Source organism: Aedes albopictus, chromosome 3, assembly GCF_035046485.1.
Source record: "Aedes albopictus strain Foshan chromosome 3, AalbF5, whole genome shotgun sequence".
NCBI lineage: Eukaryota > Metazoa > Arthropoda > Insecta > Diptera > Culicidae > Aedes > Aedes albopictus.
The window spans coordinates 117,467,703-117,486,138 of record NC_085138.1 but is presented as its reverse complement, the minus strand read 5'-3'; the positions used below and the strand labels follow the sequence as shown (position 1 = coordinate 117,486,138).

General features: G+C 41.1%; 1 protein-coding gene across 1 annotated transcript; it reads left to right on the top strand.

Annotated features, from left to right (window-relative positions):
* Positions 1-5,717: 5,717 nt before the first annotated feature.
* LOC115256357 (uncharacterized) lies at positions 5,718-7,969 on the top strand. Its single transcript, XM_029854730.2, has 2 exons — positions 5,718-6,464; positions 6,531-7,969. Exons 1-2 carry the CDS (start codon positions 5,890-5,892, stop codon positions 6,688-6,690), a joined length of 735 nt encoding a protein of 244 aa, XP_029710590.2. The 5' UTR covers positions 5,718-5,889; the 3' UTR covers positions 6,691-7,969.
* The last annotated feature ends 10,467 nt before the right edge of the window (positions 7,970-18,436 follow it).

Genomic DNA, 18,436 nt, shown 5'->3' with positions numbered 1-18,436 from the left:
CCAGGGTTGTTCAGAATCAATTTTACCGAGAGCTATTTGGAGCAACAAGTTGTTCGGAAATTGTTTCCTCCACACCCAGCAGTTTTTTTCAGGCTCAAAGAGTTGACAGGTTGCTGCTAGAGTGCTATCATTCTAGTCCAGCTCAACCACCGAGGCGAAGCCAGGCCAACGTTCGGCCACCATCCTGAGAAGGAACGTGAGAATTCCTGCTGCCATCCGGCTCGGTTTCTGAGTGGAACGCGAGCAAACCAATGTAGCCAGTGCAGTACAGTCCACTGCCATTCCTTGTTACGCAAAATATTCTAAGCATAACATGTGAAAAGGGCCTAAGTGCTTTTTGTAAATAAACATGTTTCGGTCGGTGTAGGGCCCATCTCGATCCACGCACGCACACCAACACTCTTATCAGAAAGAGCGATCTACAGGCTATCTGTTAAAGTGTTGATTTTCGTTAGTGGATGCATTGGGGCCCTACATCGACCAAAACATGTTTGTTTATAAAAAGCACTTAGGCCCTTTTCATATGTTATACTTTAATTTTCTGATTAATATTCAATATTTCTTTCGAGACCATTAAAACATAAAAAATAAAATTTGCATACGTTTCCTCATTAACAAACCTGCGCTTTTTCTTTTCCGAAAACAACAAATCATTAGCTTCCAATCGATAGAAACGGTACCCCACAGATCCTTATTATAAAATAAAAATGTCCATCAATACTAAGTTCAGGGCTCGAATCCTGTGTCCAATCTGCACCTCTAAACATTTTTTTAAATTAATCCCTAGGAGGAATCTCGCGAAATCTTGATTAATGTTTTCACTTTGATGTTTCGAAGCCGTTTCATGGCATTTCAGGGTGTTCCAATGCGTTTAAGGCGGTTTCAGATGAATTCTAGGACGTTCTTCTCACCTTCATATGAGCTTCATTGGGGTGTTAGGGTGGGTTTTGCAGGCGTTTCAGTGAGTTTCATTAAGGTTTAGGAGAAGGTTTTGAAGCGTTTCAAGGTATTTTAAGACATTCCAGGGCGTTTCAGGACGTTTCAGATGTTCCAGAGTGGTTTATGGGGGGGGGGGGAGGTGTTCGAATAAGAGCTGCCGGGTGAGTTCCATGAGGGTTTTAGGGTGACTTTTGGATGAGTTTCAAGGCATTTCAATAAGTATCAAAAGGTTTCAGAAGGATTTTAGAGGGCTGCACAGGCTGTTGGGTCATTCCATGGTGAATTTCAAGGGACTTTAAAAGCATTTCAAGGCATTGAGAGGCGTTTTAAGCGTTTCAGAGAGTTTTTAAAAATGTCAGAAGGGTTTTAAATAGGGGGATACACGGGTTCTCAGATCAGTTCCATGGGGTTTTTCAAAAGTGTTTCAAGGCGTTTCCAAGAGCTGCAATGTGTTTCAGGTGGTCAAGGGCGTTTCAGAAGGTTTCAGAGGCATTTTATTATTTTCAGAAGCGCTTTGAGGCGTTTCAAAGCGTTTTAGGGTGTTTCATAAGGTTTTAGAGGAGTTATATAGGGCTGCATAGGCTCTGAGGTAAGTTTTATGGGGCTTTCAGGAGAATTTCAGAACCGTTTCAAGATCTTTCCAGACGTTTCAGGGAGTTTCAGAAGGTTTCAAAAGGATTTCAAAACGTTCCGGACTGATTACGATTGTAAATCAGATGGTCATTACTCAAGGGAGTGCTCGGAGATTCTCAAACAGACATTAAACTCATCTCTTGACAGCATATAATTGCATAAAGCTGTGCTAGTATGAGATTCATTCAGCAATTAAGTAGTGTACGAAGATCCAATGAGTTATGCTCGAACAAGTTGTTAAGAAACCTTATATAGTCCCAACCTTCTCTCATCTCTGATCCCCGAGCACACCCTAAACTCTCTTTAATTCCACTTGCTGCATGTTTCCTGTAAACCAACATTATCCCTAATCAATATTCAGTACTGTATCGAACACTATCAAAATTCCATTTAGGGAACGTTACCTTTAACCCTTCGGCGCGCGCGCTGTTGTAAAAAGTACAACACTACCAAAAAACCTCGCTTTTCGTATACAGCGCGAGCGCGGTGCAGTTTCGGTTGCTTGATGGCGCGCGTCCTGGAAGGTTAAGTAAATAATGGAAGTACATTAATATACTTTACCTTAAAGGATTCTATTTAAATAAAAGTTGCAGCATTCCAGAAAGCAGAGAAGTCGAAAAGTTCAACTGAAGTAGGTGAAAAAATCTCTTCAAGTTAGCATTAGTATTTGCATTAAGCGAGTCTCACAAATTCGTAGGTGGTACAGTCCTAGACCGCTGTTATGAGGGTTACCTCCTTCCCGTCCGAACCAATGCACAAAGATTTGGGACTAATCTCTGACTCTTAGACAAGACTGACGCAATCCTCCAATGGTCGAGCACTGTCCTGGCCACGTCCTTGCGACTGCTGAGGGATGGAAAACGAAAATTAGTTTTGGACACCTACATATGAAAAATGTAGACAGCTCTACGATTTATCAGGCCTAGGTGTCACGGAAATTTAAGTGTTGTTAGTGGAAGGGTAAACTACAAAGGATACGCTTGGTTAACGTTCAGGCACACCATTTTTGGACTTTTTCGAATCAGTTGTCTGTTGTTCATCCTGGTTTCCTCGTCATCTTGATGCCATTTGTTTGAATTATTAGATTCTTCGATTAATAATCTAAAATATAAAATAATATTAGCATCGTACGTCAAATAAACTACAGTGATACGATCGCCATAGTTACATTTGTTTAATGTTATTAATGACATACGATAAATTTACCTGAATCCTGCTGAAATAAAATGTTAATTAGCAGTACATTGAAACAAAACTAAGTACAAAACACAAAAAAGTACATCAAATATTGATCTTGGAATATTTATAAATACGGTAAATATAAAGATCAAAATTTGATTTGGTAGATCTTACACCGCAACGCACCATTCTAAGGTGATCTCCCAAGTAGCAAAATTAATTTTATAATGCTTTTGAAGAATTCTTCAACACCTGTTCCTTAAAAGCAAACTTCGGAATGTTGGCTTTGCAGTCTTTTGGGGAATCGAAAACACTAGTTTATGATTTTTCCCGACGTTTCGGTCCGTATGGGACCTTTTTCAAGGGTTCTAAAATATAATTATTAAACTATCATTACAAAATTTTAAAAATTTAATTAGTTTTACAATTTACCAGTCGGTCAAGGTTTCCTAGTCAAAATGGCTTTGCTAAACTCAAAAATGTCATGCGGAAGTTTTGGTCTAAATGGAAGATTCAAAGGTCAATTTTCATTTTATACATATTTGTTGTCCTGCACTGTACTCACATAGATTGAGTCCGTTCGGTTTTCAACCGTCGTGATGCGGTCAATCTCCTACCTATCGGGCGGTCTAGAATTCGGTCCCTGTTTTTGGAATTTTCCACCATTGCTTTTCGCGTGATATTCTTTTTGTTTGTGTGAGTCACTTTCTCTCTGGCGACGTTGCAAGTAACGAAGGTGGCGTGGTAACAGATCTTGGAGTATGTGCACAGGACGAAAGACTTCCGGCCCCTGACCTCAAAGAGATTGAGGAGGAGGTTGGCCGATTGAAAAACAACAAAGCCGCTGGAGCAGATCAACTACCAAGCGAGCTTCCAAAATACGGTGGAGAAACACTAGTGAAAGCACTACACTGGGTCATTACAAAGATTTGAGAGGAGGAAGTATTACCGGAGGAATGGATGGAATGTATCGTGTGTCCCATCTACAAAAAGGGCGACAAGTTGGATTGCGGGAACTACCGCGCGATCACACTACTGAGCGCTGCCCACTAGATACTCTTTCAAATTTTATGCCGCCGTCTATCACCGATTGCAAGAGAGTTCGTGGGGCAATATCAGGCTGGATTCATGGGTGAACGCGCTACAACGAACCAGATGTTCGCCATCCGCCAGGTGTTGCAGAAATGCCGCGAATACAACGTGCCCACACATCACTTGTTCATCGATTTCAAATCGGCGTATGATACAATCGATCGAGAACAGCTATGGCAGATTATGCACGAGAACGGATTCCCGAATAAACTGATACGATTGATCAAGGCGACGATGGATCGAGTGATGTGCGTAGTTTGGGTATCAGGGACACTCTCGAGTCCCTTCGAATCTCGCAGAGGGTTACGGCAAGGTGATGGTCTTTCGTGCTTGCTGTTCAACATTGCGTTAGAGGGTGTAATAAGGAGAGCGGGGATAAACACGAGTGGAACGATTTTCACGAAGTCCGTTCAGCTGCTTGGTTTCGCCGATGATATTGATATTATGCTCGTAAATTTGAGACGATGGCGGAAACGTACATCCGACTAAAGAGTGAAGCCAGGCAAATCGGATTAGTCATTAATGTGTCGAAGACAAAGTACATGATGGCAAAGGGCTCCAGGGAGGAATCACCGCGCCCGCCACCCCGTATTCATATCGACGGTGATGAAATCGAGGCGGTTGAAGAATTTGTGTACTTGTGCTCACTGGTGACCGCCAACAACGACACCAGCAGAGAAATTCAGAGGCGCATTATGGCAGGATATCGTTCTTACTTTGGACTCCGCAGAACTCTACGATCGAATAAAGTTCGCCGTAACACGAAGTTAACCATCTTCAAAACGCTGATTAGACCGGTCGTCCTCTATGGGCACGAAACATGGACACTACGTGCAGAGGACCAACGTGCCCTTGGAGTTTTCGAACGGAAGGTGTTGCGTACCATCTACGGCGGAGTGCAGATGGAAGACGGGACTTGGAGAAGGCGAATGAACCACGATCTGCATCAGCTGCTGAGAGAACCAATCATCGTCCATACCGCAAAATCAAAAAAGCTGTAAAAAGCAGTTGAAAGGTAATAGAAAATGGGTTATATTACCGCTCTCATCTTTAAATTTGGTCGACTCAATTTCCAGCAACACTGCCGTAAGTTTTTATTCAATTTTTAGAAAATTCGGCAAGTTTGGGTTAAGTTTACATACAATTTTTTTTTTTTGAAAAAGTTACTTTTTAATCATGTTCAAAGTTTCTTTGACTTATTATCTTTTGAATAAGATCTAGGGTTTTGAAATCGGACGCAAATCGGCGAAGATATGGGCCTAAAAAATGAAATGTTTTTGAGGGGGTGACCCCAAACTTTTGATCGGGAGTGTACTTTACCTTAAAAGATTGTACTTAAATAAAAGTGGCAGTGTACCAGAAAGCAGAGAAAGTAGCCAAGTTCAACTGCATTTCGTTAGAAGCAGGTGATTAAAGCATAACATTATTGAATTGGTGTTGGGTGTTGAACTATGTAACACCAAATCTCTTCAAGTTGGTGGAAATTTTTGTTTATATTCCTTGTAAGCTCTGCAGGTTAAATAAAAAAAGTATTTCAGTCATATGTTGAATTAAGACCTGTTTTTTTCTGTGTGTCAAGATTATCGAACAAAGCACTCTTGAACATTTAAAATAGTGTAGCTGAAGAAGAAAGTTTCAAACAGTAAGATGTTGCAAATTTTGATGCGGTATGAAAGAAAGATGAAGCTTGCGCTTTAACCACTAAAACTGTAGTAAAAAAATTCTCACTCTCACTGAATAAATATAAATAAGTAAATAAATTAACAGTTTTTATTGTGGTCCGTGCACTTCCAGAGCAAAAATCAAAACAATCCTTTGAAACAGTTTCTACCCAAAGTTACATGAAGTTTCAGTTAAAAAAATAAATTAAAACCAACAACAAGTCCCAACTGTACCAACAGCCCACAAAACATCAGGCCAAATGAACTGGAAAAATAAATTCATAGTAGAAAGCACAAACAAGTGAAGTGGAGTGATTTACAGTGCATACACTGTTGTTGAATCAAATAATTCACATGTCTCATCCTTGAACTGGAACTGCAGAGTATGAAATCCAAATATCCACGGTCTAAATATGTCACCTTTGGTCCCCATATCACTTACCAACTGACCGCCAACAGCTCAATTACCTACAGAATGTGCTCCTCATCGCAATTACTTTCACTCGCGTTTTTACTCAGTCTGCTCTCATCGACCTGCAGTGGATCATGTAACGAAGCTCAATCATCATCTTCCGCAACATGTGACGCCCACTCGCGGGAAAAACGTTTTCTGACCTATGTCGTCAACGGAGGTGTGGCAAAAATCGTTCTGGGAGGAGTTTTCCCAGTGTACTTCCACCACAAGCTGAAAAGAAGTCTGAACGCGGCCGTGAACCTGCAGGCAAACTATCGCATCCCGGCGGACATAATCTGGCCCGTTCCGGAGGACGTTTTCCGGCAGCGGATGAACAACGATTTCACGGACAATAGCCGACCGCAGCTGTATCGGACGCTGGAACGGATGATCGACACCTGGGGCAGAAATGGGCGCACTTGTCTGCTGAGGACGATCTGTGAAGCGGCAGAGACTCCGCTGTCTCATAACGGGATGTTTGGAGAAATATTGGATGTGATATTTACGTGAGTATCGGTGTAAGTGTGAGGTGAAATAAAGTGAGAAATACTTACGATTATATTTAATTTTAGACCAAGTGAAACCGATGCAATCGACGAGGAATACCTGATGGCACGAAAGTACGGATCACATGGAGTGAGCTGCTCCGGAGTTTTCAAGGATTGCCCATATGGGCATGGTCTTCTTGATACGATTAGCACAGTTCTTACCTCAAAATTTATGTTCAATTGATCAAGCAGATATTACTATATAGTTATGACTATCACTTAAGCATGTATTTATTTCCTCAGCAACGTCTTCTGGATAATTCGTGCGTGATTCTTCGCCCATGATTCTTTAATGCCACACACTGTTCTATATTGTTGCAATATTTTTGTGAGTCTATACTTATGACAAGTTGTGTGTGTACATTCATTCGGAAATTTTGCTTCGGATTCATTAAAATAATCCAGGGATTTAGAATGTGTATTCTGAGATTCTTTTAGAACTCGTTTAGGTAGATCTCCATCTATTCCTTTTGAAATACCTCCTGGGATTGCTTCGGGAATTTTTCTAGCGTGTCCCTTCTGATGGAATAAGAAGTTTTTTCAGGGATTTCTTTGAAAATGTCTTCAGGAATGCAGAAGTATCACTGCATTATTGAGATTTTCAGCTTTAGGCTGGTTTATTTCCGACATAAGAAGCTCTTTAATCGATTGTTTCAGAAATTCTTTCAGCCTGCATTTTTTTTCAGAAAAAATAATGATTTCCTCTGGAATTCGTACAGGAATTCACAAACTCCTCCGGAGATTTTTTTTTTACAGTATTTTCCCCAAGGATTTCATACGAAATATCCCCAGGAATGTCTTCAGGAATTACTTAAGGGATTCCTCCAGGTATTCCTGTATTGTTAAAAATTCTCCAATTATACTTCTAGGAGAAATTTTTCCAAATTTATTTGTCCGGTTTTTCTGCTGCAATTGTGCAGTGAATTTCTCGAGTGATTAATTTGTGTTTTCGCCATGACAGCACCAAAAGAATCCCCTGAAGAATCCTTGAGTAAATACCTGATGAAATTATTAAAAGAATCTTAGGAGGAATCCCAAAAGAGTACTGGAATAAACCCGAGAATAATCATTGAAAGAATCACGATAAAATAATCTAAAACAACCCATTAAAGGATCCAATAGGAACCCCTGAATACATTTTAGAGAGTTGAGAAAAAATCCCGACAGAAATGAATGAATTAATCTAAGTATCAATTCTAGAGCAAATCTCTAAGGGAGTCGCAGAAAGCATCCTTGAAAAAAATCTATGAATGAATCTAGGGAAAAATCTCTAAAGGAAACCTGGAAGAGAATACAGAAATTCCGGGAGGAATAAATAAAGGAATCCAGGCAGAAAACCCAGGAAGAATCGGTAATAATCCGTGAAAGAATCGCGGAAGGAATTCCGGGATGAAGTAATAAAGGAATCTTTAATGGAATATCGGGAAATATCCAGTATTGTCATGGTAAAATTAGAACTTCCTAAATCAGCACTCCCTATACATACTTATAATTCTCCATAGGAATGACTTCAAATAAGGTTGACACAAATTTTGATTTTCTCTTATCTCAACCACCCCGCTTGGAAAATTGTGGTCGGCATTCAATATTTTGAGAGGGAAAATTAATAAATTATTCAAATTTTTTTAAAATTTTCACGTGAATTTTGAGTTGCCCAGAAAATCTCTCAACAAATCTGATAAGTTTTGTGATTTTGCCCAATTGTTTGGGTATTTTTTCATCAAATGCGTATATTATTTATCATCCCCTCCACCTTGACGAATCAACGAGCACTGACAAAAGAAGAATATGAGGTTTGTTCCGGCCTAACTGAAATTGTCATGACTTTTTTTTTCTGCAATTAATGCGGGAACCCAGTCAACACACGATCGCATATGATGTTGAATAGGATGCAAAAGTGGAGGCGATATACGCACACTTTACACGTGGTTAAATGGAAGCATGTCTGCATATGGCCTCCACTTTAGCATCCTATTCAACATCATTTTTTTAAAGATTCCTCAAAAAATATTTTAGAATTTATTCTTCCCCTGTATTGCTCAAGATTTCTCTTCATGATTACCACCAAGTATGCCGCCAGAAATTCCTTTAGAGATTCTGTCAAAATTTATAAAATTGTTTCCGGAATTTTTATATAAAGAATATTCTCACACGATTCCTAAAATGATTCAAGCAAGATTCGTTCACAAATTCTTCCTGGAATTCCTTTTGCAATTATTCAGGAAATTTCTTCAGAGATTTCTACGGAAGTTTGTGCATATGTTTCTTCAAACATTTCTGTAAGTATTTTCCATCAAAATTCTTCTGGAAAGTTCTCAAGAATTCTAAAAATTTCTTCAAGGTTTCTCAAGGAGTTTCTATAAATATTTTTCAAACGATTCAAGGAAAAAAATGACAAAGAATCGGAGATAATTTCAGAGAGTCATACAAAAGTTCCTCTAAAGGTTTTCTTTAAAAACGCAGATTTCATTTTGGAACACTTTCAGGAATTATTGTTGAAATTTCTCCAGAGTTTCTTTAGGCCTAATTCCATATATTCAGAATTCCCTCAGAAATTTATTTAAAATTACCACTAGAGAGTTCTCAAGAGATTCTGAAAGTTCCACCAGAGATTTCTCCAGAAGTTCCTACAGGTATTCCCCCAGGGATTGCTTAAGGTTTATTCAGACCTCACTTCACATATTATTTTTATTTTTTTTCCGGTGATACTTTAGGAATTTCTCTTCAGAAATAACTATTCCTTGGGGTATATCTAAGAAATTATCATCCTTCTATGAGCACTTGCAGAGGGTTCTCCTGTTGTTCCAGGTATACTTTCGAAGATTCTTGAAAAAAAATATAGAAATTCTTTCAGAAGTTCTCTAAAGCTTTTTTCCAGGATTTTTATTGTTTTTGCAGGATTGCCTTCAGGAAGTTCCTTCTGAGATTTTTATGTAAATATCCCTACAGAAATTGCATAATAAACAAATTTCGCGCTAACTCGACCAACGGTTGGCAGCAACTTTGCATATTTTGTTTTTCGAAATTTTTCAAGAGTAACATTTGAAGAGGGCCTAATTTTTTTTCATAGATTTTTTTCAAATCGATGTAACTCAAAAATGACAAGACCTACAAAAAAGTGTTGTATGACGGACTATCGTGAAATTCCATGAAGTTTTTAGAAAAATATCAAAAAAATACAAAATTAATTCCTACACTGAAAAATAAAGGTTTTAAAAATTTAAATCGATTTTACAAAAAACCCTATGTTTTTAAATCGATGATTTTTTTTCTGGAGAAAGGTATTTCAATTACCTACATTTTCTCCAAACAATGATGCTGTGACATATTTAAGGGAAAAAAGTTTTTCTTACAAAAAAAAAGTTTTTGTTAGAAAAACTTTTTTCTCTTAAATATGTCACAGCAACATTGTTTGGAGAAAATGTAGGTAATTGAAATACCTTTCTCCAGAAAAAAAAATCATCGATTTAAAAACATAGGGTTTTTTGTAGTATCGATTTAAATTTTTAAAACCTTTATTTTTCAGTGTAGGAATTAATTTTGTATTTTTTAGATATTTTTCTAAAAAACTTCATGGAGTTTCACGATAGTCCGCCATACAACACTTTTCTGCAGGTCTTGTCATTTTTGAGTTACATTGATATAAAAAAAAAATCTATGAAAAAAAATTAGGCCCTGTTCAAATGTTACTCTTGAAAAATTTCGAAAAACAAAATATGCAAAGTTGCTTAGAAAGACCAATTGTTTATGCCCACAAAGTTTCGTTCGATTCTGAGAGGGTGCTGCCAGCCCCATAGAAGGGTTGGCGCGAAATTCGTCAATAATTGCTTCACTGAATTCCTCCAGGAGCTTTTCTACGAACTCCGTTGAAAATTCCTCGACGGATCCCTCAGAAATTTATTGCTGGATTTATACAAGAATCTCCCCAGTACCTTTATCTGCAATTTCTGCAGGAATGTTGGCATGCTCTTCTCAAACATATCTTAGGCAATTTTTTCATGTAATAATAATTTCAGAGTTCCTCAAGAAACTTCTCATGATTTTTTCTTGAAATTCGGGCAGTATCTTTAAGAGTTTCTTCAGGTACTTTCCCAGGAATTATTGTCGAATCACTCCATAAGTTTATCAATAAAGAGAGTTTTTCCGGCTACGCAGTCTTTAATAAGCTAACGACGTTTGTTGTTATCCCAACGTTTCGACGCTTGGTGGGCGTCTTCCACCAAGCGTCGAAACGTTGGGATAACAACAAACGTCGTTAGCTTATTAAAGACTGCGTAGCCGGAAAAACTCTCTAAATTAACCCTACAGTCGTTCAATTACCAGTTTTATCAATAAATTCTTCAAGGAATCACCAAAGCTAAAACAATGAGTTTTTCAAGAAGGGATTCCTTTGGATAACAATCTAGGGATTTCCCAAGAATTTCCTTCAGAGAATTTCCATTCACGAATTCTTCCAGGCATTTTTGTCTAATTACTGGAAGAACTTCTAAAAAAATCTCTTGTGGAAAAACTGAAACAATTCCTAGTAGTTATCCTTTAAGAAAATGACAGAGGAGTTAATGGGAAAATACATGGAGAAATATTTAGAAGAAAACCTTAATGAATCTCGGTGTTTCTTCTGCAAAAATTCTTGCAGGAATCTGTGAAAGAAATTCTTAAGTTATCTCTGTAAAAATTTGTAAAGGAATCCCTGCAAGATTTTCTGAAATATTTGGAAATTGTTACAAAAGTATTCTTAGATAAGTTTCTGGAGAAATTTTCAAGAGAATTTCTGAAGAAAACCTTTCATAGATCCATTTTGAAAGCATTCCATAGTTGATTTCTTAAATAATTTATGCTGGTATCTCATAGAAAATTTCTGGAAAGTTTCCAGGGAATTTTCTTAAGGCACCCCTGGAAGAGTTTCTGAAGAAAACTTTAGCAAAAATCCTAAAGGAGTCTGTGAAAGATCTGGGCTGCAAAACAGTGAGTCGATAAGGAGAGCGTCCATCATAGCTCTGGTCCTCACAAGCTCCTACATCATACTTCCACGGGTCAAGCGATGACAAAGACCGCCAGCTAAGAGTTGTATGCTTAGTTGGTAGTGCAGCCTGGGCACTGTTGTCCTTCTGACTTCAGCTAGATTGAGGAGGTACGACCCGAGCGACTGTTCGCTAAGAGGTGCGGCTTAAACAGCGTCTGTTCTGGCATCCAGCGGCTGAGTAAGAAACGCTGCACCACGCCCAGCTAGATCCAAGGTTGTAGCCCCATCAGCGTGGTCGTCCCAGTGTTGGTTGGGACGTTAAACAGAACTGGCACGATAGCCCTCCGGTGAGACAGGAGTGTTGACGTAGGCTCAATAAGTCACCCGTAAAAATCCCAATTGCGAATAACATAGGAGAAAATACAACTCGATACAATCGGCAAAGACCCACTCGGCGAAATAAGGACTACGATTGGAAACTTGGAATATGGAATTGCAAGTCACTAGGATTCACAGGATGTGACAGGATAATCTACGACGAACTAAATCCCCGCAACTTCGACATTGTGGCGTTGCAAGAACTTTGTTGGACAGGGCAGAAAGTGTGGAAAAGCGGGCATCGAGCGGCTACCTTCTACCAAAGCTGTGGCACCACCAATGAACTGGGAACAGGATTTATAGTGTTGGGAAAGATGAAAGGACTGATGGCAGCCGATCAACGCAAGGATGTGCATGTTGAGAGTTAAGGGCCGTTTCTTCAACTACAGCATCATCAACGTCCACTGCCCACACGAAAGGAGACCCGTGAAAATCGTTGTCGGTGACATCGTGCAGGTAGAAAGGGAGAAAATGTATAGACTGGTAATCGGGCGATACAGCCTGCACACCGTATCGAATGATAACGGCCAGCGATGCGTAAACTTTGCAGCCTCCCGTAGTATGGTAGTCAGAAGCACCTTCTTTCCCCGCAAAGATATCCACAAAGCCACCTGGAGATCACCCGACCATCAAACAGAAAACCAAATCGACCACGTTATTATCGACGGTAAATTTTTCTCGGATATAATTATTGTCCGCACATACCGCAGTGCGAATATAGATTCGGATCACTACTTAGTCGCTGTATGCATGCGCTCAAAACTTTCAACAGTTATCACCACGCGTCGGAGTCGAACGCCACGGCTCAACATCGAGCAGCTGCGTAACGTAGAAGTGACTCAAAACTACCCAGACAACCAGTAATCGTATAAAATGTTGCATAAGATGATAAAGTGGAGGCCATATGCGTACATGCCTCCATTTAGGCGCATGTAAAATGTACGCATATCGCCTCCACTTTAGGATCTTATACAACATCTTATACGATCACTGGTTGACTGGGTACTTGCAGCAGTTAGCAGTGGCCCTACCAACGGAAGAGCAGCTTGGCGCAGCTACACTTGAAGATGGCTGGAGGGACATCCGATCCGCCATAGGTAGTACCTCGGCTACAGCACTAGGCTTCGGGACTCCGAATCACAGAAATGACTAGTCCGACGGCGAATGTGAACAGTTGAAAAACGAGAAGAATGCAGCATGGGTACCGTACGAGAGTGAATGAGGCACGTTACAGACAGGCGTGGAACAGGCAGAACTCAGTCTTCCGGATGAAGAAACGCCAGCAGGAAGAACGAGATCGCGAAGCGATGGAAGAGCTGTACCGCGCTAAGGACACACGAAAGTTCTACGAGAAGCTGAACCGCTCGCGCAGAGGCTTTGTGCCACAAGCCGACATTAGAGTCAGTCTAGTTAGAGTCTGGCGGACTGTCACTTTCGATCGGAGCCAATCGAGCATGACGTCACGGTGTAGCATTTATCGGTGAGGACACTATGACGTCATGCTCGATTGGCTCCGGTCGAAAGTGACAGTCCGCCAGACTCTAATTATAGGGACTCTAGCCGACATGTGCTGAGATAATCACTGGAATATTCTCACTATTTGGTCGAGAGGTGGCGGCAGCATTACGATGAGCAGCTCAATGGCGACGTTGCAAGTACCGAAGGTGGCGTGGTAACAGATCTAAGAGTATGTGCACAGGAAGAAAGACTTCCGGCCCCTGACCTCCAAGAGATTGAGGAGGAGGTTGGCCGGTTGAAAAACAACAAAGCCGCTGGAGAAGATCAACTACCAAGCGATCTTCTAAAATACGGTGGAGAAGCACTGGTGAGAGCACTACACTGGGTCATTGCCAAGATTTGGGAGGAGGAAGTATTACCGGAGGAATGGATGGAAGGTATCGTGTGTCCCATCTACAAAAAGGGCGACAAGTAATATTGCGGGAACTACCGCGCAATCACACTACTGAGCGCTGCCTACAAGATACTCTCTCAAATTTTATGCCGCCGTCTATCACCGATTGCAAGAGAGTTCGTGTGGCAATATCAGGCTGGATTTATGGGTGAACGCGCTTAAACGGGCCAGATGTTCGCCATCCGCCAGGTGTTGCAGAAATGCCGCGAATACAACGTGCCCACACATCACTTGTTCATCGATTTCAAATCGGCGTATGATACAATCGATCGAGAACAGCTATGCAGATCATCAGGATGTCGGATAGCAACCCGGCTAAAATGGTTCTCGAGAGTCATCCGACCGGTACAAGAAGACGTGGTGCGCTGCGCGCTAGGTAGGTCGACCAAGTGGAGGACGAATTGCGGACCCTACGCAGAATGCGGAACTGGAGATAAGGGGCTGTTCATAAACCACGTAGACCAAATTTGGCCATCTCAGAATCACTAATTCCGGATTTCCAGAAATTCATGGATGCATTTCTTAAGCAATCCTTTTTCCAAGATATCCTTTGGGAAAAAAAATTCAGAGAAATGGCTAATGAAATATTCGAATTAATCCCTGTGATAAACTCTAGAAATCCCTGAGAAAAATGTAGGTATAAATCTTTTATAGATTTTCTTTAAAAGCCTGTAAAGTTATTTCCTGGGAATTTTGTTTAGTAATAAATGGGTGCTCCAGCTCATGCTGATAAGAAAATGTTTTTTTTTGTCTGAAGATACTCAATGGATAACTCGATGTCACCACTGCAAATATCCCTGAAAGAATTCCGGAAAAAAACCCCTGAAGAAATCCTGGTAGTAATTCCCTAGGTAACCTGAGTTGAATCAATAAATAAAAGCGTTCGGGTGACTCGGCACCCTACATGATCTATCTTTGAAATCTTGAAAAGGATAATCTGCTATGAAAAAAAATCTAACTGCCCTATTTACGTATAGAATATACAAACCTAGTAGAATTGGTTGAAACAATTAGGCGAATGACGAACATCGCTACACGCAATGGAACACAACCAGCGAAATAACTATAAAAAAACATAATTGCAATAAAGGTACCACAAGTTAGCACATTCCGCTACGAATGCGTGCTTCCACTTCATCACACCGGACAGGAATTTAACTAACGCCACAACCGAACCGGCGAACCTGACGCTCTGCTAGAGCGTGTGCTGCACGGATGCTGCGCAAGAAATGGCCTGGCCAGGCCAGGGTTTTGCCAACCAAATCTTGTTTAGCTCGTTATCACCAGCCAGCAAGTGCTGGGCTGTGTTTACGTTATTGTTTAGTATTTTTTGTGTGGCTCGAAAAAAAATCTTCGTGTAACGGAACAACCGCAATCATCTCCATTCGCATCTGTGGCTAGCGTTGTTCACATCAGTTTGCATGACTTGTGAAGTTGCTTGCGCGTGGTTGTCGGCCGTCGCGTCGTCGTCGGTTGGCTTGGTAGGTTATTGGTATAAGTAGGTAGGGCGCTGCCGCGCTACGCCACCTCGGAGCTGCTCAGAGATGGAAGTAGATTGCGATGCAGCAGCGGCAAGACAAGCGCACATACAGCCATCGCGAAAGATTAGAAACCAGCCAGCGCTTTCGTCATGATAATTGCGCTTGGGAAGAAGAGGTACTAGAATGGGTTTCGACGCTTTTAGTGGGGAGTTAGGTATCGTATTGTAAAATTGTAGAAAATCCCATCGCGACCAGTTTCGTACGGAGAACAAGAGACGATCTTCATGAAGGTCACGACGTTTCTCGTGACTGATGAGATTAGCATCGTGTGCATTTCTGGTAAAATCAGCGAGAGGTTAATCAGATCGACTGCTTACGTAAATTGTAGGGAAGAAAAAGAAGAAGAAGGTTGTTGATAATTATTGAGTCGTTAGTTTGCGGTTTACAATCGTGATGATTGATGGTTATGTTTATTTGCATTTGGAGTTTCCTGAGAATCAGCAAAATTGATTCAAGCCAGCCTCGAGAAAGTGAAAGTTTTCATTGGATGTTAGTGTTAGCATTGCCTTGCTTTGATGGCCAACACACTAAGAATAAATCACAGAATTCGGTGAAATTTCACCAAAATCTCAACAGCAGAATTTTTGGTAAACTGTTCGGTGAAATTTTTTAAATAATAGAAACGCTAATTTTTTTAAATTCACCGAACATTTCGGTGATTTGTTTTACAGATTTTCTGTGCATTTGTACTTTATTTTTGTAAATTTCACAGCACTTTCGGTGCACCAACTTCCACGCTGAGGGAAGTTAAGGATGCCATCCACCAGCTCAAAAACAACAAAGCGGCTGGTAATGACGGTATTGCAGCAGAACTCATCAAGATGGGCCCGGAAAAGTTGGCCACCTGTCTGCACCAGTTACTAGTCAAGATTTGGGAATCCGAACAGCTACCGAAGGAGTGGAAGGAAGAGATAATCTGGCCCATCCACAAGAAAGACGACAAGCTAATGTATGAGAACTTTCGAGCGATCACCATTTTGAATGCCGCCTACAAAGTGCTATCCCAGATCATCTTCCATCGTCTTTCATCTAAAGTAAATGAGTTCGTGGGAAGTTACCAAGCCGGTTTCATTGACGGCCAGTCGACAACGGACCAGATCTTCACCGTACGGCAAATCCTCCAGAAATGCCGTGAATACCTGGTCCTGGACTTCAAGGCGGCATACGACAGTATCGACCACACAGAGCTATGGAAAATCATGGACGAGAACAGATTTCCCGAGAAGCTTACCAGACTGATAAGAGCAACGATGGACGGTGTGCACAACAGCGTAAGGATTTCGGGTGAACTATCCAGTTCATTCGAATCTCGACGGGGACTACGACAACATCTGCCTACTATTCAACATCGCCTTGGAAGGTGTTATGCGACGAGCCGGACTCAACAGCCAGGGTACGATCTTCACGAAATCCGGCCATTTTGTCTGTTTTGCTGATGATATGGATATAATTGCTAGAACATTTGGAACGGTGGCAGAACTGTACACCCGCCTGAAACGTGAAGCAGCAAAGGTCGGACTGGTGGTGAATGCGGCTAAGACAAAGTTCATGCTGGAGATGGGACTGAGTGAGACAGGACAAGCCTTGGCAGCAATGTTACGATACACGGGGATCCTTTCGTGGTGGTAGAAGAATTCGTCTGCCTAGATTCCTTGCTAACGGCTGACAATAACGTGAGCCGTCAAATACGAAGGCGCATCATCAGTGGAAGTCGTGCATACTATGGGTTCCAGAAGAAACTGCGTTCAAAAAGATTCACCCCCGCACCATATGTACCATGTACAAAATGCTAATAAGACCGGTGGATCTCTACGGACACGAGACATGGACGATGCTCGAGGAGGACCTTCAAGCACTTGGAGTTTTCGAGCGACGCGTGCTAAGGACGGTCTTTGGCGGCGTGCAGGAGAACGGTGTGTGGCGGAGAAGAATGAACCACGAACTCGCTGCACTCCACGGTGAACCCAACATCCTGAAAGTGGCTAAAGCTGGACGGATACGGTGAGCACGGCATGTTGCAAGAATGCCGGACAACGACCCTGCAAAGTTGGTGTTTGCTTACCATCCGGTTGGTACAAGAAGGCGTGGAGCGCAGAGAGCACAATGGGCGGACCAGGTGGAGCGTGATCTGGCGAGCGTTGGGCGTGACCGACGTTGGAAAGCTGCAGCTGCAAATCGAGTATTATGGTGGCAAATTGTTGATTCAGTATTAGGGGCTGTCCATTAATCACGTGGTCAATAGGGGGGGGGGGGGATCGGGCAATGACCATTTTGTATGGACAAATAAAAATTTTTGTATGGACTAATGATCACGCGGGGGGGGGGCTTGAAAAGTCCCAAAAAATTGACCACGTAGTTTATGGACAGCCCCTTATCATGAATTTGATGTTAACAAAATAAATGAAATGAAGCACTTTCGGTGATTGTTTTACAAGTTTTTGGTGATTTTCCAATTGGAACAAAGACTGGACTCGAAAAAAGTGAGACACAAAGAATAATGTATAACTTTTGATTGCGTGCACAAAAATCGCTATTTTTTACCAGGAAAAGTACATTATGTGTAACTAAGGCCATAAAAATTTCATCAAAATCGGTTAAGTGTTGGCGGAGATATCGTCGAAAAAAGAGACTTAACATTTGAGAATCTTGGGCGAACAAACACTTTAAAAAATATCATTTTTTTACCTAAAACTGTAGAGCCTAAAATACTGAACCAATTTCAATGAAAATTTTTCTGTGCAAAAAGTATGTATGAAGAAGTATTGTGTCAAAATTTCATTCAATTTGATCTAACCATTTTTATTTGCAGCAGTTTTTTGGAGGAACCTCAGGAGGAATGCTGGACAGATTTCTGTCGGACAAAATCCTGGCGGAATTTTAAGAGGAATGCCTGGAGAAATCTCCAGAGGAATTCTTGGAGCAATTCCATGGAACTATCCTCGGGAGAATTCCCAGAGAGGAATTTTGGAAAGAATCTCTGGAGAAATTTCTGAAGAAATGCCTAAAGGATTTTCCAGATTAATATCTGGAGGAATTCCAGGAGGAATAGCTAGAGACATTTCTGAAGGAATTCTAGGAGGAGTTCTTGGAAGAATTTCTGGAGAAAATACTAGAGGAATCATCGGAGGGATTCCTG